Source organism: Tiliqua scincoides, chromosome 8, assembly GCF_035046505.1.
Source record: "Tiliqua scincoides isolate rTilSci1 chromosome 8, rTilSci1.hap2, whole genome shotgun sequence".
Taxonomy (NCBI): domain Eukaryota; kingdom Metazoa; phylum Chordata; class Lepidosauria; order Squamata; family Scincidae; genus Tiliqua; species Tiliqua scincoides.
Genome location: NC_089828.1, coordinates 44,018,465 through 44,041,617, shown reverse-complemented (window position 1 = coordinate 44,041,617; position 23,153 = coordinate 44,018,465). Strand labels below are relative to the sequence as shown.

The following is a 23,153-nucleotide window of genomic DNA, read 5'->3' as shown; positions in this document are numbered from 1 at the left end:
TCAGAAGTTAGTCATTTGATAGGAAAGGGCTTCCCATCTAAAACCAGTGCCCAAAATTCCAAGGGGCAGAAGTGACAGCTGTGAGCTGAGCTACCAACACTAGCAGTTTAGATATAAGGGGGCTAAGCAAAAGGCTGGGGATGGGAGGTCTATACAGCAACTGCTTTCTGTAACATGAATATGGCTTCAAGGACAGAGACTTCGGTTTTTGATGTAGCACAAAGACAGAAGGCAGCAGATGTAGAGCTGGAGGCCATTTCAGTTCTCACTGCTGCTGAGAATCTTCCGAGAAACTGAACAGCCACTGCGGGGGGGGGGGGGGGGTTTCATGCCTCTGTTTCTGAGCTTTGAATTTGAAAAAGGTAAATCTGGACAATTCTGGAACTACTGACAAAACAGAAGCAAAATGTTTGAAAATGGTCACCTGCATCTCCTAGCAGCAGTTCCCCATTTTCAGAGGGATTCTGTCCTCATGCTCAGCAGCTTGAGCTCTCGCACATAAGCTCAGTGCCAGTGTAAAGACTCTACAGACATCTGTACAAAGGGATGTGGGTGGGCTGACCTGGCTCAGATGAGGGCTTTTGCAAAAGCAGAGGTCCTCAGCCCCTGGGGGATGGACAAATGAGGGGGAATGGCTCAGACTGCACTTGCCGAGCTGCCTCGCTCAGCCCAGCCTGCCAAAGAAGTAGCACATTTGCACATTCACAGCTTGAATACTTCAGAGCTGCAGGACCAAACTCACAGGCAGATACTGGGAATACTGGCCAGTGTGTTGAAGTCATGAGGTGCCTGAAGGGAGAGAAGGAAGGAGGCAAAGTTGCTTTTGTGCCATGCCTGAGAAACAGAAGTTTTGGGGTGACAATATATGCATGATTTACTACACATTCAGCCATCTAAATCAAGCCAAGTGGGAATAATACCTAAGCAACAGAGGGGGTGGGGTCAGAAAGAGAGACAGATGTATGCTGTTTTCAGGGCTTTTGTACAAATGGCTCATCAAAAATGGATTAAAATCTCTAAATCTAACACATTTTTATATTATTCCACAATTGGTCATTCATACTCCACATGGCAATGAAACCTCTGTGGAAGCTTAGCACCTTTGAATTTTCTATGTTTTCTTTTATTTTTAAAAAGAGAATATAAAGGTTTGATATTTTTGTTTCCAAATCCAAGCTCTTCCTACCCAGCACACTTTGCAGCAAAGTTTCAGAAGTGGGTATTACCAACACTCCTGAATTTTCCCCTATATTTTCAGAAGTGACACCAGGGCTATTACCAACACTCCTGTGATGTTATAGTAAGGTCACAACCTGAGTTGTGCATTTAGCATCACAAAGGAGCCATCATCTTGTTTACACTGCAAAAAAATAGGAGGGTTATGATGATTCAGGAAATTTCTGAGCTCTTTTCAAATGAGCAGCTTAAGACCTTAGTAACATTGCAAACTGCATACTCAACTGCCTGGCTGACTTCTGCCAAACATGCATCTGAGGGTCCATTCAAGCTCACCTGCATGTCTGAAACAGTCACCCCAAATCAGGCATCACAGCCTGAACTTAATGCTGTTTAGGAGAGGCAGTTGATGCTTTCATCCAATAGCCAGCAAGTGACCCATCTTCGGTTCATGTGTAGTTCTTAAGTGACTTCTGCTCACATCTTGAGACACTGGTCTTCCAAAGTCAAGCAGCAATTGCCAGCACACAAGTACTGCCTCAATGGCCACAAGTGAACCTCAGCACCAGTGCTTAAAAGGAAGGTGGAACCCATCAGGCACAAAACTTAAATCTGTATTGCTGTGATTAAAGAATTGTCATCACAAATTAAAATCCCCACCTACCTGTTGCCATTCAACTTTCATCACAATGACAACAGACATAATCATTTCAATTGTGCTTTCAACTGGAGAGGGTGGCTACTCAGACCTCATATTTACAAGCAGAACGAATGGAAACTTAAAACTTAACCTTCCAAATCCAATATTGGAGTCTGCCCTTAAAAGTGTCCTTGGGAGCGCTCTCACCTGTAATGCATTTGTGCGCAAGTGGCCTGCTCAAAATAGTCCCTGCAACTCCAGTATCTGGGTTGCAGTATCCAAATCCTGAATGTTGAAAGGACATGTAGACAAATTCTACAGTTCATTTTAAATGGCAGTATTTGTGCTCTCATGCAAGGAACCTGTTTAGGGTTAGCTCTGGAGGCTTGCTTTGCCATTCTTCCTTTGTTGACCAAAGTTCAACACATTAGAAGATGATCTATTTAAGTTTTGCAAACAGCTTTGAGGCCGGAAGACTCCAAAGTGCCCCCTGCCACACACTGATGAACTATCCTAATGAACTGAGCAGGAGAAGCTCTCAATTTCATGACTACCAAAAGCAGCTTCTATGAAATCAACTAGCTGCACAGAGCTATGTTTCAATATTCACTTTGGCACATGATTTCCAGACGTATCTCTGACTGAGGTACACCGTAAAGTAAGCTGGGGGCTCACTTGGTGATGCCTCCAGGCTCAAAATCATTAAGACATTAACAGGTGTCACTGCCTGCATGAGTGCACTATGCGCAGATCTGATGGTACCATAAGGCATGCTTGTAGTCACAAGCTACTGCCATTGTGCCCACGTGTTTCTCTACAGCTCTGCACATCTATGGCATATGCTGTACAACAGGAACACGCTTGCCAAGGCTGGGATGCCAATAGGCACTGGGAACAAAAAGCCCCAAGGAACAAGGTTTGCCTGACCATCAAAGCAACTTAATGGAGTTCCCAGAAGCATCTGACTGGCCACTGAACGCTGAACTAGATGGACCACTATCACACAGCCATTTGAGAACATTAAATTCATCGTAGCAAGAGAGCTGTGAGCACAAATTCACATCCAGCATCCGTTCAAAAGCAGGAGGGTCAAAGCCACCAATTCCTTCCCAAGGAGAACAGACTCCCAAGTCCTCTTGAGTGCTGCATTACCCCCTTCTGCTGTCAGGGAAGACATGTTGACCTTCTTAAAGTTAAAAGTGGCATTCCAAGGGGGAAGCAGGGGAGAGAAAACCCCTAGAACACAATGCTTGTGTTGGCTGAATATTCTTTTTTCTTTAAAAAGTGTATCAAAGAATCAGATTAAAAAAAATAATAGGAGATGTATAAAAATAGCTTTGAATGGCTCTGGACAAAATAAAAATAGAATAAGAGAGGAAGGAAGGAAGGAAAGAAAAAGAGCAGCCCAGGGCTCCTCTTCACATGACTGCACATCCTCTGGAGGTTGTCCTGGGATCCCCCTACAGGAAGGAAAAAGAAACCTTGTTAGAAAGAACAGCTTCTGCTTCACATCACACTATTCGGTGTGCTCTACGGGAGGCTGGAAGGAATCTAACCCTCTTGGCTGAGAGAGAGACTTCCTGCACAAAACCTTAATTTAATGCAACACTTCATGACAGCTTTCAGGGTTTGGGTTAATTTGAAGCCTGCCACTCAAAAGGGAAAAATCCATGCATGATTGAGGTCAGGATCAGCAGCACACTAGGACTCCACTTTAGACAGTGCTAGTATCAATAGGTGAGGTACACCAACAGGTCGGTTTCTGTGAGTGCCTTGGAAGAGCCTTGACTCAATCAAGATCAGGGGCAATATGGAGCACTTGGCCTGGCTGTGCACACCTGACAAAAGCGGATGCAGGGAGCAGGGCTGGCACAGATGCAGCCTAAGGAGGGCTCAACAATTTTGCTTTGGATCTAGATGCTTTGTCCAGATGAATTTTTCAGCTTTTACTAAATGCTGGTCAAAAAAAAAAATAAAGCAGGCTTCGCCCTGTTTTGACAGACACCAGAGTGCTCCTAACGGGTGGAGCAGATGAACAGTTACAGTAGATGTGTGCTGTAAAGCAAGCTCTGCTTTCCTTTCTAGGATGGCAGGCGGGGGGGGGGGGGGAGGAGCTGCTGAAACAAAGGTGCAGTGAAACATACTACTGCAGGGCCTACCGGAGGGAGGGGAGGGTGCTTGCTCTGAGTGGGCTTCCTTTGACGGAGGGGAAGCCCCCCTCCCCACCAAAACTCCTTTTTGACTACCTGTTGGTGAAAGAGGTCCTCCTCTCCAAACTCTGCCTCATCTTCCTCCTCATTCTCCCGCAGCAGAGCAGACGATTGTGTCAAACTTCTCACTGCAACTTCCTGGAGAGGAAAGAGAGACTTCTTGGGACGAACACATCTGACAGCTTGCAAGAATACCTCCTCTGCTCATGAAACCAAGTAACTGCTCCCCCAAAACATCAGCTTTTCTTTCATCACAACAAAAGCAAAAATGACACTTTCTGCCACTTTCTTCTCCTTTGGATGCAGATCTGACAGGAGAACACAAGAAAAAACTCCAATACTGGGAGTTGAATGATTTAAATTTCCAGAATGAGGGGAAAAATCCCACCAGCCTTAATCAATATTTGTAAGCAACCAGAGACTGTCTCTCCAACTTCCCCATATCTAATCCCCAATCTTCCAAATGCACATATTTCCACCATCAAAACAAACAGGCCAAAGCAGAGTCTACTGAATGTCTTCTACACTTATAAACTCTGGATGTGCACTCCTTAGTTACCCCACTGCCCACCCAGGCCTGCTTTTCCTGGTTCTCAAGGACATACTTCTCCATCCGAGTTCACCAAATAAGTGCGGATATCTGTGCCGGTGCCCCAGCTACTCTGGTGTTTCCACACAAGGACAGAGGGTGGACTATGGGCCACTCCAGCATCAGCAGCCCAGATCTTGCAAAGAAGAAAGAGAGAGAAAAATCATCCTGGAAAGTCTGTCTGCGCAGGACCATCTTTCCTCATTTTCCAGAACTGCAAAGGCCTGATCTTGTGCCACTTCTCCCCCTCCCCCACCCCAGGGAGTGCAACAAATGCATCACTCAAAGTTCAGCGCCTCCTGTGCACACTGCCATCAGGAAATACAGAGGGGCTCCAGCGGAAAGACTCTCTGCACTTCCTACTGACTACAGGGGGAACAACGGCTCTGGGCTTCCCCTCCAATATCACTGTGTGCTCAAACTGAAGTGGCAATGCAGAGCATACATCATTATCCCCATGGATCAGACCACCCCAAGAACAGTGCCATGACTTACGGTAACAGTCTGTCCGGCCCGGAGAACATATTTTGGTGTAAACTTGTAAGCGATCTCTTCCTCATCTCCAATCCTCCTCTTCAGCCTCCAGTTTCCAAGAGACTGATCCTGGTGGGAAAGAAAGACAATGCACCAAGAGAACCACTACAATGATGAATATTCAAAAGTACCCTTGCTAGGCTGGTCCAGTCAATGGGAGCCCTGCCAGCTAAGATCCTGACTGGCTCCAGGCACTGGCTCATGCTCCAGCAGCATTGTACCTCCCTCCAGGGATTCTGCTCCCTTCCTCCTCCCTGTACCTTGTCAGAGCGGTTCTTCAGTTGGACATATTTCCCTTCTGGGTCTATGTCCTCAATGCTGATGCTGCCTTTGGCTGAGGCCTGCTGGGACACCTGGAAGCTGCTCCCGCTGCCACTACTGCCGGTGCCAATCCTACTGGAACTGCTGCCAGATAGCTCCTCAGCTTCAATCCGCTTCCTCTTCCCCCGGGACGAGCGAGTGAACGAAGAGCTGCTGCTGGAGGTGGCCCGTGAGACCGTGATTCGAGACGGAGGGCTTGGAGTGAGCTTCAGCCTGATAAGGAAAGGAGGATGATAAGCCAGGCACAGGAGACTGAAGGCTGTTTCCTATTTTATGCAACAGGTCACCAATGCACTGGGAGCACACACCAAAGCATTGCTGTTATCTTTCAGGTAACAAAAAATCCCAATTATTATGATGATGAGATACAAACCACTTAAACCAGTGCTTCCCAAACTTTTAACCACCAGAACCCACTTTTTAAAATGACGCTCTGTCGCGACCCATCTAAGTTTACCAGATTTTAAAAATAATGACCAGAAAAAGACCCTCAAACATTTATCTCTCTATATTTACACATACTTGCAAACTGTGGGAGCTCAACCTTACAGGGCAGTTAGCAGCTATCTTGCACACTGCAGGAACTGAGTTCTTTGCAGGGTAATTAGCAGCTACAATATCTGATTTTTGAATAGCCTCAGGGTTTAAGTCAATAAATTATCTGATATTTCCATCACCCTTTGGTGACCCACCAAAAATCGGGTTGCAACCCACCAGTGGGTTCTAATCCACAGTGTGGGAACCAATGACCTAAACACAAAGCTTGCCTTTTCGTTCAAACGATCTGTTTTAGTCATATGCAAATATATGCAGAATGAATTAAAATTTAAAATCAATCAATTTCTTTAATCACGTAACAGCCTTCATTTTTACTCCAGTTAGAAGCTGAGTGATTGTGTGAGTTTTACTCCAGACTTTTAACCCTGAATGAGTGGACAGGACATGGGTACTTCAGGGGCCAAAATGGCAAGCACAAATTTTGCAAAGTCAGACCCAGGACGACACATGTCAGTCCCCACCCTTGCTGTAGGAATGGTAAGAAATAAAGGGTAGGTGAGGCCTCACCTCTCCTCTTCTCCTTCCAGGAGCTTTCGGTAAGCACTGATCTCCATGTCCAGAGCCAGCTTAACATCTAGAAGCTCCTGGTACTCCATCAGCTGCTGCTGCATCTGGTCTCGCATTTCAGTCATCTCCCTCTCCTTGGCATCCAACATCTTCCTGTACTTCTCTCGCTCACCAGCCATCAGCTCTTCAAGTTCCCTGACTCGTTCCTCAGCCGCATTGGCCTGCAGGGAGAGACGGGCCTGCATCAGCATTGGATGTGGGCCTAAGACCTAGGGGGACTGCTTCCTGAAGGGTGCATAGTGTGTTTCTTCTCTGGGTGGCAGGCCTGCCAGGCTCAAGCTCCAGGAACCCAAAGGAATGATACACAAAGGCATTCCACCCCCAAGAGAAGTACCTGTCGTGAATATGTACAGTTTAGGACTAGGTTAGCATGTGGAGCCTGAACCAAACTAAGTCAGTAACATAGAAGTGGCTAGGAGCGGCGTTTTGGATAGTGTCAACCAGAGGCTCCTCCCTCTAGATTTCTGCTTGCTTTAAAACCAAGTACAACACAAGCAGTTCCATCCCAAGTTCACCAGGATACTGAGGATTTGAGGGAGGTGATGGGTCAGAGAACCCACACATTATGGTCGATACCGCATCAATTGTTTGGGCTAGAATCCCCTCTCTTGTGGGCAACCAAACCGGGTGCTTCTGGTCTGTAAAGCTGGTTAGAATCATGCTGCAAATTGCGAAGAGGGAAAGAAAACCCCACCCCACCCCTGCTTCTGTCACCTGCTTTTGCAGCCCAGAAAGCTGGTAGCTGAGAGACTCGATCCTCATGCGGGCCTCCTTCAACTCCTCCCGGGCAGCACTGGCAGCCTTGTCGTTCTGATCCGAACTGAGCTTAGCATTCTCCAGCTGAAAGAGAAAGCGGGCAGGTGCATACCCCTGTGTGGGGTTCTGAATGGTCTCCAATACAAAACACTTGCACTTGAAGCAGTCACTGCCCATCCACAGTCTCAGGATACGTTTACATGAATAAAATAGAACAGCAGAGTATTTAACAGTGAAGGCTGGGGAGGGGAGTTTCTGGGGCTGTGGGGGAAGACCCTAAGTGTCCCCCAGACAGCTGTAATGGCCAGATGCCTGCTTTTCCAGGACACTCAGAACTGTGGCAAACAGCTTACTTTCCCCTCCCCAACCCCAAGCTACCAGCAGCACATTTCATTGGCAAAGAGGCCTTTCTACTCCATTTTTCAGCTCAAAAGGGAGGCTGACCAGTCCAGAGGTCCTACAGAGGTACATTTCAAACCAAGGTCTCACTCACTTTGGCTTGATAAGTCTGCTCCAGCTCCAGCTTGTAGAGCTGAACCTGCTCGTCGTGCTGGTTGCGCATCTCTTCCAGTGCCTGGGCAATTTTGGATTCATACTCTTGCTGGCGGTTGCTGTCCACTTCCACCAAATGGCGCTCGTGCTGCTTCCGTGTCTCCCTCACTTCCTGAGCAAACCCAGACAGAAGCGGTTTCAGATTAATTAATCTGGCAGCAGTCATCCTGATGGGACTCTTAAGGCTTCAAGCACCAGAAAGATACAAAAAGCTGCAGTCAGAGCAACTACAGCTGTCTACCCACTTTCTCTTTTCTTATCTTAAAGTACATTTGTCAGCGGGGTCGTGGGAAAGAAGCTCTAGGAGTTAATTCCTGCCATTAGCACTCCCCATCCTAATCCCTTTAGCAACCACTGTGCCAACCACCCCAAAGACAGAGAAGCAACCTGCAGGTAGGCAAGGGGGGTGGTGAATGAGAAAGAACACTTCAAAGGATCAGCAATCCAGAGTGGTGCACATGCCACAGAGTGAGAGTGCAGCAGCAGAAAAAATGCAACTGCTCCAGAAGGTGCAGGGGGAAGAAGAGATTATTGCCAACCAATATGATGTGCTGCTGCCTCCCATAAGTTCCCAGGCTCCTTCTGACCCTCCCATCACCTGATATGAAATACAAGCCACTTCACATCAAGTGTGGGTGGGCAGGTGGGAAGAAAACGGTCAGGAGGATTATCACTGCTTCATGCAGTCAAAGACCAGCACAAAATGAGAGCAATAAATTCCCTCCTACCCTCTACACGTCAGAAGTGATCACATACAATGACTGGTGGTCAACATCTCTTGACTGTTCACTGGGGAGGGGGGCAGACTCCCACACAACAGAGCTGGAACACCCACCACTCATTTCCTTGTCTTACTCCAAAGGAGTAGGACACCCTTGAGGATTATTATTATTCTACATATATTCCACAGAATATCTTCTTCACCAAGAAGCTCAAATCCAACCAGAACGCCATACCTTGTATACTTAGATGGATAGAAAGGGCTCACCAGATTCACAGCACACAGGGAATTTAGTGCCTCTGTGGCAATGAATGTATTTCCCCTCAACACCAAATCAAAACAATCAACAGATTCCACTTCTGGGAGTCAATGTCCCTTCCAGTGTCCTGCTTACAACTCCGGAGAACCTAGTTGTTGACTTGTGGCTAGAGACATTCCAAGAAGTTGGCTGCCTGAAGCCATGATTGGGCAGGTGTTTAGAAAATACATCCATTGCAGAAGAGAGGCACTGAACTCCCTCTGCGCCACCCAGCATGTCTCTAGCGCTGCTGCTGCCTCTTGCCCTGCCTACCTCTTCAAAAATGCTCTTCCGGAAGTCCAGTTCCTCCTGCAGACTCTGGCAGCGATTCTCCAGATCCACCCTCATCAGGGTCTCTTTCTCCAGCTGCTTCTTCGCCACCGCATGACCATCTTCTGACTGGGAGAGAGAACAGAGACAGTGAGAAAGAGTCCTCTTTTGATTCAGGAGTTTTTCGCTATGGTTTGGTACACCACTTCAATGCTGACATTAAATAAGTGAGAGCTAGGATGGTACAGTAGTTCGTAGACCTGGGAACTGCTTAGAACTCAGAGCCAGGCTTAAATCCCCACTCAGCCATGAACCTTCCTGGGGGACCTTGGGCTTTCGTGGTCTGCCTCAGGCTACTGAGATTACATCAGTATCTCAGTACTGATGGAATCAGTTTTGAAGGACTAATAACACAGGACAAGTCTGCTGGAGCAGTGCCCTCCTTCAGGAACCAAGGCAAGAAAACCTGGTCCTTTTAGTGCTGCACCATAATAGGAGAAAAAGCATTTGGACCTCAGCAGCCATTATAACTAGGCCTTTTGCCATTTCTATAGTACAGAAGTCAGAGCCAGGTGCATTTGTATGAGACCATACTGTCGCCTCATTAGGCTTCCTTCACAAATTCTGCGTTGACCACACATGGATCAAAGAATGAGACGTTTCTGCCCTTCATTTACTAAATGGAGATTCCAAAAGGTAAACAGTTCCCACTTCTAAGATTTCACTGGCAACACACTGGTAATAGACTTGAATTAGTCTATCCTCATGCTCACAACCCTGCCACACCATCATGTATGCCCCTTGTAATGTGCTGGCCTCTTTAAGATTCTAACTGGGTTTGTTGAGGCTGTAGTTATTCTGCCCCAGCTGATGTAAGGTTATGATTGTTGAAGAGAGAAATGTGGTCAGCTGATTAGTTGGAGTATAAGAGAGAAGGGAAAGAAGGAGGAAGGCGCTTCACGTAGCTAGGAGAATGACATTTCCTTAGCTTGGGATTTGCAGGTGAAAATGTTCTTCTCTTATATTCTTTTAAATTGCCTTTCTATGAATTTGGAATGTGGAGGGATTTATTATTGTTAATAAAGTGGAGGACATTTTGTAACCCTTATTGGTTGCTTTTCATTTGTATTAAGAAACTGAGCACTCCCCACTCAATCCAGCCCTTCTCTCCTGTCCCTGAGAAAAGGAGCTTATGGTCAGTAATCCAGGAGGTGGGTCTACGGCCATCACTCCCCTCCCTTTACCTTTGCCAGCTGGGCACGCAGGTCAGCCACTTCTGCCTCCAGGTTGCGCTTCTCGGCCAGAGTGGCGGTGAGTTCTGCCTCACTTCTATGGAAGAGGACTTCCAGCTCTTTGATGCGACCCTGAGAGGTGGACCACTCACCATCTTTCTTCTTATAGCTAGGAAATGAAAACAGTATCAGAGAAGGTTTCACTAGGAGCAGGATGACAAGAAATGCATTTGTTGTGGAGGCTTTTCTTCCAGCCCACTAAAAAAATGGTACAGAAAGAAGAGCAGGACTTGCATTATGCAAGGGGAACACAAATTAGCTGCAACTATTCCTCAAGAGTTGAAGGTCAATCTAGTTCGAGTTGCTCTTCCTCTCTTCCTGCCACACATCTTAAGTGAAACTCTACAAGATAGTGTGCCTTTGCGTGTTCATGCAGGGGCATGCACACACATTCTCTCTCTCTCTTACTCACACACAAACAGAATACCATGTAAAATGGAGGAAGCACCTTCCCACTACCACCTTTGTGGGCAAAGCCTTAATCAGGTTATAAATATTAAACAAAATAAACACTATTACTCTACACCAGGGGTACCCAAACCCTGAACCAGGGGCCATATGCAGCCCTTGGAGACTACCAATCCGGACCGTGGGCAACCCCCAGTCTCCAGTGAGCCTATGGCCCTTGGGAGACTTGCTGGAGCCCATGCTGGCCGATTGTCATGAATATGTACAGTTTAGACCTAGTAACATGTAAAGCCTGAACCAAGCTAAAACAGTAACACAGAAGTGGCTTGCAGTCCTAGCTGCGAAGAATTTACAACTCAATGGAAGGTGATAATGTAGCACCTAGACAGCCAGAAAGATGCCCATCAAGGATGGAATCCAGCTGTAGATCTCCAGGGGGGAGGGAAGAGCTGAGAGGGCGAGCATCCAGCCCCAGGGGGACAGGGTCTTTTGGTCTTTGTCTCTGAGTGAGAGAGGTGGTGGGTGCACATCCTGCCCCGCCAGGACCATGTGGCCTTTTAGGTAACTGACCTGAGGACCTACAAAAGAAGCTGACCCAGGTGAGAGTTAGGAAATAACAGAGATAGCCAGTTAGCTTTATTATTTTATGCTGATTTTTGGTTGGCAACCTTCAGTCTCGAAAGACTATAGTATAAGCCTACAGCATTCGGTATTCCCAGGCGGTCTCCCATTCAAGTACTAACCAGGCCTGACCCTGCTTAGCTTCCGAGATCAGACGAGATCGGGCATGCGCAGGGTGATATGTTTCCTAGAAGTTTTTATGCCTCAAGCATTTGCTGCCTTTTGTAACTTTTTGTAACCCTATGTACTTAATAAAGTAAAAATCCTTTTACCATGTTGGTTCATTGTCTGTTGGGGACAAAGGTTCAGAATCCTGCCTAGCCGTTCAGCAAGCTACCAAAAATCCTCATTGTGGACTAGTAACTTGAGGACTGAGACTTTAAGTAAAGAAAGTGCTCAGTGCCTACAAGGGATATAGTTAAGCCTAGAGGGTCTCAGTATCCCTGGACTGAGATGCTGGCACATACAGGGTGGTGGCAGTTCTATCGAACAGGGATTCTTGAGGCTCTAGGGTTCAGGAATCAAGAACTCTGAGCACCCAAAACCCTGGGGGAGTGTGACAGAAGTATACGACACCAATGCAACTGCTTTCAGCATGAGGGTGACTGTCTGACCTCTTGCATGAGTTGCAGGTTGAGGGTTCTTTCCACTGCTTGCTGTTTCACATCTGTGATGCAACAGAGGCACTGAAGGAATGGCCAGCCTTGCTTTGTGCAAGGCCTTTTATAGGCCTTGAGCTATTGCAAGACTATCATTCATTCATAAGTTCCATCTCTAATGTATTCAATTATGTAAATTTATTCAAATTTGAAATGTAACTTAACTCTTTTTCCCCTCAGCCCCCAACACAGTGTCAGAGAGATGGTGTGGCCCTCCTGCCAAAATGTTTGGACACCCCTGCTCTACACCAGTGGTTCCCAAACTTTTTAGAGGCCCTAGAGGTTGCAGCCTGATTTATAAATGCCGAGGGGTGTGGCTACAATGCTGACTGGGCAGCAGTGCTTCCCCCTCAAGTTGCAGCTTATCTAACCCTTGATAGCCTAATCTGCCCTGTCAGTTTTGCAAGACCAAAAATTGGGTCTTGACCCACTGGTGGGTCCCAGACCCACAGTTTGAGAACCCACTGCTCTAAACTATTATTTCGCTAATCACATATTTGTATTTGAAAAATGCATCTTCCCTCTGATGTTTCTAAGTCTTCTATGGATTCAGTTGATCCAGACAACAGCTAATCAAGCACTAAGAACCTTTCAGTCATGCCAGACCTTTCTACCAAGGGAAGCAGAAAAATACAAGTTTGCTACAACTTATGTCCAGCAGATGGCAGATGTCACTATCTTAGACTCCATGTGATCCATTCTGAATGCTGAAGAACTCCTGCAGACAGTCCTTACACTTGCCCCAGACATTCAGAGTGCTAGCTGAAAACAAATAGCAGCAGCAGAGCTGGTAGGGGACCAGGCAGAAGCCTCAAGTATTAGGATGGCCCAACCAATAACAAGAACGTTGCTATTTACAGGGTGCTGAACTTCTCCGTTCCAATTACTGTGGAAACAACAATCTTTGCATAGAATAACCCATCTCCATCTCAAGAACTGGGCCCTTGCCACACATGCAGAAAAAAAGAATTACTGTGAGACCAACACAGAAAAGAGCCATAGCCCTTTTCATGTGCATTTCCCCAAATCAGAAGGTTGAGCAACCTTCCACACTAGGAATACTTCATTTCAGAGGGTCCAAGAGTGACCAGTGCAAGGTACAGCGAAAGACCCAAGCTGAGAGGATATTCCACCAACAGTAGCAACTTACCAAAACCAGCTACCACTGCTTGGTCTGCAGAGAACATTTTGCCAGACAGAGCTCACCACCAGACAAACAAGAGACAAGGGGGAGCAGTGAAAACTATGGAGTCAAGAGTGTAGAACAGAGGTGCGGGGGGGGGGGAGAATGAGACACAGAGCAAGGGAGGAAGGACCTAGCAATCAGTAGTGACACGGGGCAAAGAGTAGTAAGGCACTCCTTCTGGATTAAACACTCATTCTTTCAAGAAAGTAAAGGCTGGGATTTTCAGATGATCAAAAAGTCACCCAAATGACTCCAGGAAAACAGAGACCAACGATCCCAATGACCTAAGAACTGTTGGTTGCAAATGCATTTCCACTAGGGAGACTTCTGAAAAGTACAAGATTCAATCTCAAACTGCCAAGATCGTGGGCAAAGAATACCAACCAATATGGTCATCACATAGAACTCCAAGTTTAAAGTCGAATTAAATCAAGAGGAGCGCCCTTCAGAAAGGCAGCACCAGTCTGTGCAAGGCAGGGGCAGAACCCTTGGCATCTCTCCTCTCTTTTGCAGAAATTAAGGCCTTGGTATGCTAAGCATCTGGCATTTGCACAAAGCCGAAACCGATATTCAGACTCAGAAGCCATTCCTTGCACCTGAACTCCATCAAGGCGATTGCCCTCACAGCTTGAAAGACAGAATGGATTACAAGCAAAGCACCCCAACATCCCACATTGGGGGGGGGGGATGCTTCAGGGTCTTCCAGGGTTGAAGTTTTCTCCTAAAGCAAACACTCAAAAGCAAACTGCAGAAGTTGCAGATTCCATTCAGTTTTAGACTACATCCAGATACAGGCATTCTACGAACCAGAGTCCCCAAAGGCTACTCTCAGCATCAACAGCATGGTGGCAGACTAGGGCCAGTGAGCACTCAGGGCCTCATTGCATACATGAGTTTGTCAGAAACTCTGCTGCTTCTTCAGACTTTCAGTTCCAGCATGTGAGTGGCAGGCAGCAAAGAACTGGCGAGAGTGTGTGCTTAACTGTGTCCCCATTGCCCAGCCCTCTCCCCAAGCCACCTTTCTCCCCTTGAGTTTCAAACAGTTTTGTTGGGGGGTAGCAGAAGAAAAGCAGTAGCAGGTAAGAAAAGGATTAAGCTTCTTCCTGTTCAACTCATACCACCTTTCCAGAAGCTGCTTTCCTTGGAAGATGTAGCTATTTGGGAGTTGTATCATTTGTTACACATAATGTATGGAGATACATTATGTGTAACAAATGTGACACAATCCCCAACAGCCCCAACCCCCTCCCCATGCACGTGCATACCGAAAAACAAGTTTGGAAAGTGAGTTTGCCCCAAGGGGAACTTTACTTTCCAGCTCAAGTTTGCCCCAAGGGGAACTTCATTTCCCAGCACTTTCCTTTGGAAGCAATCTGCCCACTCTCCTGACCACCTTGGAAACAACCAGCTGGAATGTACACACACTCTCCCCACTGCTATTTCGGGCAGAACTGCCCTTGCTCAGAGGCCAAATTGGAATCTTTTCAATCTCAGATTTTCATATTTATCAGGAGTATAGCAACTATCCCTGTTCGCCCCAGAATACACCCAGTTGCTGTTTGTTGGTATCTCCTTGTGCTTCTCTCCATACAGAATCCCCTTTAAGATTCAGAGCTATGCTGTGTAAATTACTTTGCTAACATTTTTGTTGAAAAATGTTATATAAATCCTCAAGAATTATGTGAAGACAGTGAGGCCAGAGCCCCGCGTATTTCCCCTTACCTCTTATTGAGTTCATCAAGCTCTGAGTGCAGCTTCCCTATTTCAATCTGGAGCTTTGCCCGCTCTCTGGCTGTCTCATCCAGAACTCGACGGGCATCTGCCAACTCTGATTCATAGAGGGCCTTGATCCCAGTCACCTGCCACGGGAGAGGCAAAAATCAGGCACCCAAATAACCAACAAGAATTTAAGCACTATAAGGAGAGGGTGAGAGTTTGGGCCAACTCCTCCATGCAACAGACTGGTTTCCTGTTTTCCCAACTTCACAGGATAGCATGGGGGTATTCAGATCCCCCCCCCAGGTCCCCTTTAAAGCCCACACCCTGGTTTAAAGGGCCAATAAATGCTTTTCTATTTAGACCAGCATTTCTCAACCAGTGGTACTTGTACCACCGGTGGTACTTGAGGTGGCGTCCAGTGGCAACTGAGGGACCCCCAAACCCCTGCCATCTGGTAGCGAGATTAGCAATGCAACACAACAAGCAACAGTAGAAGACTCAGCTTGGCAGGCTGTGCACCAGCCCGCACTTTTCACACACTCAAAAAAGCCCATCTGCCCTGAGCCTCTTACTGGTATTTGTTGTGTTGCATCTGGCCAATCCAGAAGTAGCTGGTGATGACATCCTCGCCAGTTACTTCCAGTGGTACTTCCAACAGGTGGACCATGCAAAGTGGTACAGTGGGGGACAAACACTGAGAAACACTGATTTAGACTGTACATAAAAACCACCACCAGAACAGGCCAATACAGGCAACTGACACCAAGGATGCAGCAGAGGAGTTGGGTGGAGTCGCTTCCTGCTCCCTGAAACTCTAAAGACCCCCTAAGCAACACCACATTGTGGATCCAGACATTTACAAGGTGTCCTGCTCTTGCTTTCTTTACATGCAAACATCAAGTTGCTCTTTCACATGCTGCTGAGAGCAGGTAGAGCAAGTTTCCCAAAGCCCCAGATTCCAAGGCTATGAACCAGATTGCAAGTAGGGAGGAGTCTCTATCAATTCCGCACCACCTCCTTCAAATCAGCATTCCTGCATTCAGGAGTAATAATATTTAGTATTTATATCAAACACAGAAGATCTTAGGAAAAGTTCCTCACAGCATCATCCCCACAAGAGACTGAGAAGCTCTTGGTCACAGCTTCCACTTTAGAAGTCAGTCATGAGCCTAGATGGTAAGCACCCCAGTGTCCTTAAAGAGCTGAAGTGGTTGATCTTCCAACCAAAGATGCAGCCCCTCCTCCTCATCATTCAAAGCAGCCACTCTCCCAGAGAAATGGAAAGTGGCTGGTGCAGAAGTAAGCATCTGTACAGCACTTAAGTGCTCCATATGTATTATCTTTGTGTTGTAGTTACAACTACTCTGTAAAGTAAGCATTCTCCTACTGTGGATGGGAAGACTGAGGTCAAGAGGGAGTGGCTTGTCTAAGGCCACTTAATGAGTTCATGACAGCCTGGAGATCTGAACCAGGAACTCCTGATTTGTAGCGCAGTCTTAGCCATTGTACCACACTAGCCCTCAGTGTCACCCCAGATCAAGAAAGGTATCATAGGAACTGGGAAATGTGCAGAAAAGGCCAATCAAAGGGGTTGGGGGGGTTTAGAGATTGGAGTACCTTCCCTATGAGGAAAGCACCTGAAGCTTCTTTGTTTGGGGGGAGGGAACCAAAAGGGAACATTTTCTCATTAAAGTTGACTGACAAATATTAAGAGCCGGTGAAGCATAATGGCTAAGAGAGGGAGTGACAAATCAGGAGTGAACGCTACAAATCTCATCACTGACATGAACTCACTAGGTGGTCCATGGTAAGCCACTTCCTCTCAGCCTCAGCAGCAATATGGGGATAATACTTCCTTACAACGTTGTTGCAAGGATTACAGCAAGGCACATGAAGCAGTCTGCACATCCAGAGAGTACTATACAAATTAATATTCAGGGCAGACAAAAGGAAGAAAGGCAGACAAGGCAGAATTTCCTTACAGAATTCTTGATCATGACATGTGGTGATACCCACTAATTCAGATTTTTTGTTCTGCAGAAGAACAAAGGAGTAGAGCGTTCATGGAAGGAAGGTAGCTGACTTAGCCAGGCACATCAGCTCTACAAATTGACCGAGCACTGAAATGAAACCAAAGGTGGTAGCAGCTGTCTTTAAACTGGCAGATGAATTTTTTTTTAAAATTCTATTATATCCTGCTCTTTTATTATCACCTTATTTGTCAGTCACTTTTGTTTTAGAAAGCAGAACAGAGATGAATGAATAAATAAATGGCTAGGTCAACAGCCCATGGCCTGATCCAGCAAGGCTAGGCTGGGGGCCTTATAAATGCATTAGTCAGCTAGATTCAAGAACAGATCTAGCCTTCGGAACTGTGGGGCCCAACTGGAAAATTTTTTGCAGGGGCCCAGGTTCACAGCCAAGGTCTGTATGTAGCATGTGTACAGGCACTGGGCTTAGCTTTAGTATTTGGCAAACAACCACAGGCACACGTGCTTGTTCAGAGCACACTCTGGAAGCCTTGAAATATGCTGAGTGTCTAAGCCCAGTGCAGTAAACAACAGGAGGTCATTATCTAAGAATGTATTGTGGTTAGTAAGAGCCCCAGCTAGTTGTAACTAGAAGCTTATCAGTATCGCTTCATGTGTTTGAAATTCAATAAAAGGCTTGGAGGAAGCTAGGTAAGGATTGGACTCTCACTCAATCTCGGTCCATCCTGCTTCCGGCTTCCTCCCCGGCAATCTATACTTTGAAACCGGTCTGCGTCTCATTCATTGCTCTGACTCCTTGCTGTCCCAGTTCTAACTATCAAACCCCTTCAGTGCTTCTGCACTCCCTCAAGCAACAAGGCCTTAAGCCTTGGGTGCTTCCCAAAGCAGTATAGCACTGCTACATCTGTAGAATCTTAGAGGTAGACTTTATATAACTAAGGTAGAATGGAAAGCAATCAAAATGTACACTTTAAAGTGCATGCGAGTTAATGGACCAAATGTATCTAAGCATATTTTTATATAAAGTTGCATACAAGGCTAGAATGGATTACTCAAGTGCAGGGCCCCTTAGGCACAGGGCCCAGTTTGGAACAATTGGTCCAATTGGCTTTAAAGTCAGTCCTGTTCTAGAAATACAAACCTAACCCCTTTGCTAACTTCCAGTGATTATCAAGTTAAAATATCTTTGTCACATCTCATCAATTCACCCACTTTGTTACCTCCCTGCTGCACAATTCTTTCTATGGGTCACCCTGCTACTGGAAAGCAGGGAATGCCACCCCCATCTGCCTCCTGGTCCAGAAGCCCAGCCCTGGTCATTTGTCATCTGACTGAGTCCTCATGGAGCTGGTGATTCCACACCTTCTATGTTCAACCACAAGGGTTTCATGATAGTTCAAGAAGTGGTAGTTTTCAACAAGTTGCCCAACACAAGTAATATAACACACTACCAGGGTCCCAATACCATCCTTTTGCACACCAGGGACAGGTAATTAAGGATGACTTGGAAATGTCCTTCCTGCAAGTAACAATGGGATCACCATCTTCTCCGAAGCTCAGCAAGAAAACAAGACCCAGAGTTTTGGCATCTGGACAGCCAGATATTCAATTCAGCTCCTGGAAAGTGTCATGGAGGAAGACCTGCTCTCAGCAACTCAGAGTGGAGCTGCAATTCCCTCCTGCTCCAATATGGACACACCCTTCACCTTTTTATTGGGCAGGATACATACACTTGTAAGGACTTCACTAAAATCAGTGCAAGTTTTGCAAGTCCATTTGCACAAAAATGAGAAGGTCCCTTTGTAGGAGCCTATGACAGAACCACTTCACATTGCAAGAGTAATCTGGGTTGAAAAGAGTGTCCACAACAATGGAGCATTTAACGCCTTCCTCAGAAGCACAAAGCCACAGAGCTCAAGTGGAATTTCCTCATTCCTAAGGCAATATATCTCACACATGCCTCAGCTTCCAAACCAGGAGATGGGGGTGAGGGAAGAGACCCAAAGGCGAACTAACTCCCAAGGGAGGCAACAGTTTCTACCCAGTGATACATTAGTGAAAAGTTGTAAGCTGAATGATGCTTGACAGAGGACTCCCACTCATCAACACGGAGAGGAGGACTCTTTTCCATCACATCAAATCTAAAGAATGAGCTGCTGCTTTGCACTGGTCCCACACAAAATGACAACTACCCTGAGACACGAACAGGCCCTGTGCATGAGGGCAGTTAGGCACAGGTCAGGCTTCAAGAACCAGGCAGCAGGTACTCCTTCTTGAAAAGGATCCTCCTTGTGTCTGGAGGGACACACATATGGAGGGGGGCGTACACAAAAGTTCATGGGGACAGAAAGCCACTACTACTACTACTACTACTACTACTACTACAAAAATCACACTTGAAACTTGATATTATTACTGATTTTCTGGGCAATTCCACCTCAGACATTATGATTGCTCTGATGAGAAGACTGAATAGACAGTCAAGTGCAGGAATATTTGACCGGGGCTGATGTAACTGTTCGCAGCTCCCAAAAATAGGGGTCTTTTTTTATCCCTTCATAAAAGGCACAAGAATGTATGTATAAGAACCTTCTTGAACCTTGCAAGGAAGGCTCACCTTGTCCACAGTGGCTCATTGGACACTTCCAGGACGCCCATAGAGAGAAATGAAAAGCAACAGTCCTCCTCTACTGCATAAACTGGTGACTGGTCTTCAGAGGCAGGCTGCCCCTGAACAAGGAGGTTCCATTGAAAACTCCTGACTGTGCAACTGACAGACAAATTTAGAGTTGCTCACGCATTATGCTATATCCAGGTACACATTTCCACACGTGTGACTACTTGGGTTCACCGTAACAGATTAAAAATCCACATACCTACATCGCATGGAATTTATGAGTACCTTAACCCCAAGACAAATTATACTGTTCCAGAGTATATAATGAATGTGTGAATAGCTTTCAAGGTCATCGAAGTCAGTAGCCACCCTCATCTCTTCTGACAACAATGAAAAGTTCTTTCTAAGGGCTTTAAAACCACATTCATTAAGTTTAGTTCTTCCTCCTAATGTTTTGCCCTTAACTTTGTAGGGAATTGTCAAAGGACTAAAATATAACTTAAGATACTGAAATCACTAGGGGCAAAGATGAAAAAAGACTCTTGTCTGCATTTGAGGGGAGTTTTTTTTTCCATCTCTGGTTCTACTGATTTTAGCATCTTAGGTCAGGGCTGGCCTGTGGGCCAGATCCTGCGCCCCTCCAAAGCCATCCCCCAGGCAAACTGTGTTCCATAGGGGAGTCTGCACAAAGTGCCTCCATTCCTTGCTGCATCCAGCTGCTTCTGATGCTCTAGCAGGCTTTGCATCCAGATTTTTGGGCAAAAGCGGCTGACTGTGGCAAGGAATGGGGGTGCACAGAGGCACTTTGCGGAGGCTCCCTGGTAGAACAGTAAGCATTGTCCATGCTGGGGAAGCCTTTGTCTGCATGCAGCACTCTCCACTTGTGGAGACTGTCATCTTAGGTGACATTCTAGTCCTTTGACAATGCCCTACAACAGGGGTTCTCAAAACTTTTAGCACCGGGACCCACTTTTTAGAATGACAACCTGTCAGAACCCACCAGAAGTGATGCCATTAACCTGAAAATGATGACATGGCCAGAAGCGACATCATCAAGCAGGATATTTTTAAATACCCACTCATATGACAAAAAAAAATCAGTGTTTCTCAAACTGTGAGTTGGGACCCACTAGGTGGGTCATGAGCCAATTTCAGGTGGGTTCCCATTCATTTCAATATTTTATTTTTAATATATTAGACGATGTTACCATGGGATGTGACTACATCTGAGGAAATGTTACACATCTGTATTTTAACAGGCTACTATGTGTATGCTTTTATAAATGGGACTTACTCCTGGATAAGTGAGGGAGGGATAGCAGCCTAGGACCATTAAAACTTTTCTTGCTTGATGATATCACTTTCGGTCACGACATCACTTCCGGTGGGCCCTGACAGATTCTCATTCTAAAAAGTGGATCTAAAAGTGTGAAAACCACTGAACTAAGTAAATTGAAAGTTTATAATAAGTATAAGCTTAAAAACTTATTTAACCCTTTTCTGCCCAACCCACAGGTGTACATATTTGATCCCTGTTATGTATATACAGTATTGGGCAGAAATGGATTAAAGCAAAGAACGCTCCCAAGCAGTTGCTGATCTGGCTTAAAAAAAATTCCCCAAACATCCCAAAGGCAGAAATCCTAGCCACACTTACCTGGGAATAAGCCCCATGGACTATCAGTGTTAAAAGCCTATTAGTAGCCTGTTATCCTTAGTAGCCTGTTCAAAGCACACATCTGTCACACTTCCCCAAATGAAGTCCCGTACCCTGGTAGCACCAAGTCTAATCTAGTAAAAATAAAATGCACATTGAAATGAATTGGGACCCACCTGAAATGGGCTCACGACCCACCTAGTGGTTCCTGACCCATAGTTTTTCTCTCTCCACCTGAGCCCACCCTGTACCAGGTGGGTCCCGACCCACAGTTTCCCTCTCTCCTCCTCAGCCCCCCCTGCACCCAGTGGGTCCTGACCCACAGTTTCTCTCTCTCCACCTCAGCCCCCCTGCAGCTCAAGGGGGTCTGCGATGGGATCAGGGCGGTCCCCCTGGCAGGGTGTTCCCCACCCCAAAGGGGGAGGGGCTGCAACAGCACAGGACCCTCCCCACCCTCAAGTGGGGGGCGTCCCCTTCACGCCCTTGCACGCCAGCCCTGCCAGGTAGTCCACCGCCGCTTTGCATGCCAGCCCTGCCAGGTAGGCCGCCCCCCTCACCTCCCGAGTGACGACCTCTTCCTTCTCAGAGACGCGGAGCAGCAGCCGGTCGTTCTCCAGCTCCAGGGCGCGGACGCGCTCGATGTAGTGGGCCAGCCTGTCGTTCAGCGCCCGAAGCTCCTCCTTCTCCTGCAGGCGGGAGATGCGCGTGGGCGACAAGGGCGTCATGCTGGCCGTAGCCCGCGCCGGGGAGCCGGAGCCACGAGAAGGGGAGCCCGCAGAGCCAGACATCGCCGCCGCTCCTCATTCAATCCACCCGGCACTCACCGAGGGAGGCAGGCACAAAATGGCGGCCAACGAACGATGCCCGGCGCGGGGCACCACGGGAAACAGAGTCCCACGCCCGCCCGCCTCAGCCAATGGGAGGCCAGGAAGGCAACGGGGAGACCACTCCCACCCGCTAAGCATGCTGGGAGGTGTAGTTCTTTCCTCTTGTGCCTGAAGTTTTAGGGTAGTAGACCATGCGGTACAGGCGGCCCAGGCTCTCCTTCAGGCACAGACTGTGGGCCTCTCCTGAGGCAGAAGCACGAAGGGGGCAAGTGCCCCCCCCCATTTCACTCAGCTCCTCTTAAGGGGCCAGACTTTGCCACAGGCTTTTCCTACTACAGTATTTAGAGCAGAGATGGGGGGGGCAGGTGAGGCAGGGCAGAGCCTCCCCAGCAGAGTCATTTGAGAAGCGCCTCCACTGGGGAGGTTCTGCCCTCACCTGTCTCTTCCCCCCCCCATGTGCCTGATTTAGACCTACCCTTAAGTTTAAAATGAGAGCCCCTTCTCAGAGCAACCTTCTGGGCAGGCTTTTCTGAGGCACAGGCCAGAAAAGCCAAAATGGGGGGGGGGAGAACATGAAAAAGAGGGAGGCTTCCTTTCCACACCCACCCAGAGAGAGAGCAGAAGCATGCCTTTCCACCCTCTGCTTGCCCTGAGTCAGAGAGAAGTAATACTTGCCAGGGACATGTGGTGACTGGAGTCCTTCAAAAAGCACTGCTGTGTGTGAGGAGCAAGCACTCACAACCCAGGAGTGCAGCACCTCCCAAAGGGAGGCAGTGCCTCACCTGCCTCCCCACCCCATGCCTCACACAGAGGTTGCGCTTTTCAAAGGACTCCAGTAGGGAGTGTCTGCATCATCAGTCACCGAATGTCCCCAATACTAGCCCTCCATCACGGAGAAAGCCAGACCAACTTCACTTGGGTCTCTCAAAGTCCCCCCACACCAGCCAGGACTGCCAGAGACTATTTCTGCATGAAAATGGCCTT

General features: G+C 47.2%; 1 protein-coding gene across 1 annotated transcript; it reads right to left on the bottom strand.

The window, feature by feature from the left end:
• Positions 1-1,315: 1,315 nt before the first annotated feature.
• LMNB2 (lamin B2) lies at positions 1,316-22,158 on the bottom strand. The gene is made up of 12 exons (XM_066634777.1): positions 21,900-22,158; positions 15,081-15,217; positions 10,437-10,593; positions 9,196-9,321; positions 7,845-8,015; positions 7,310-7,435; positions 6,536-6,756; positions 5,410-5,683; positions 5,111-5,218; positions 4,632-4,751; positions 4,063-4,164; positions 1,316-3,276 (listed from the first exon to the last, which is right to left on the bottom strand). The coding sequence occupies exons 1-12, from the start codon at positions 22,128-22,130 to the stop codon at positions 3,235-3,237; spliced, it is 1,815 nt and encodes a 604-aa protein (XP_066490874.1). The 5' UTR covers positions 22,131-22,158; the 3' UTR covers positions 1,316-3,234.
• Between the last annotated feature and the right edge of the window lie 995 nt (positions 22,159-23,153).

Excerpts from the sequence above, each read along its gene's own strand:
- LMNB2 (XM_066634777.1), bottom strand. The coding sequence starts at position 22,130 with ATGTCTGGCTCTGCGGGCTCCCCTTCTCGTGGCTCCGGCTCCCCGGCG. Across the intron at positions 15,218-21,899 it reads AAGAGGTCGTCACTCGGGAG|GTGACTGGGATCAAGGCCCT; the intron begins GTGAGGGGGGCG and ends CTCCCGTGGCAG. Across the intron at positions 4,165-4,631 it reads TGGTGAACTCGGATGGAGAA|GAAGTTGCAGTGAGAAGTTT; the intron begins GTATGTCCTTGA and ends TTTCCTCTCCAG.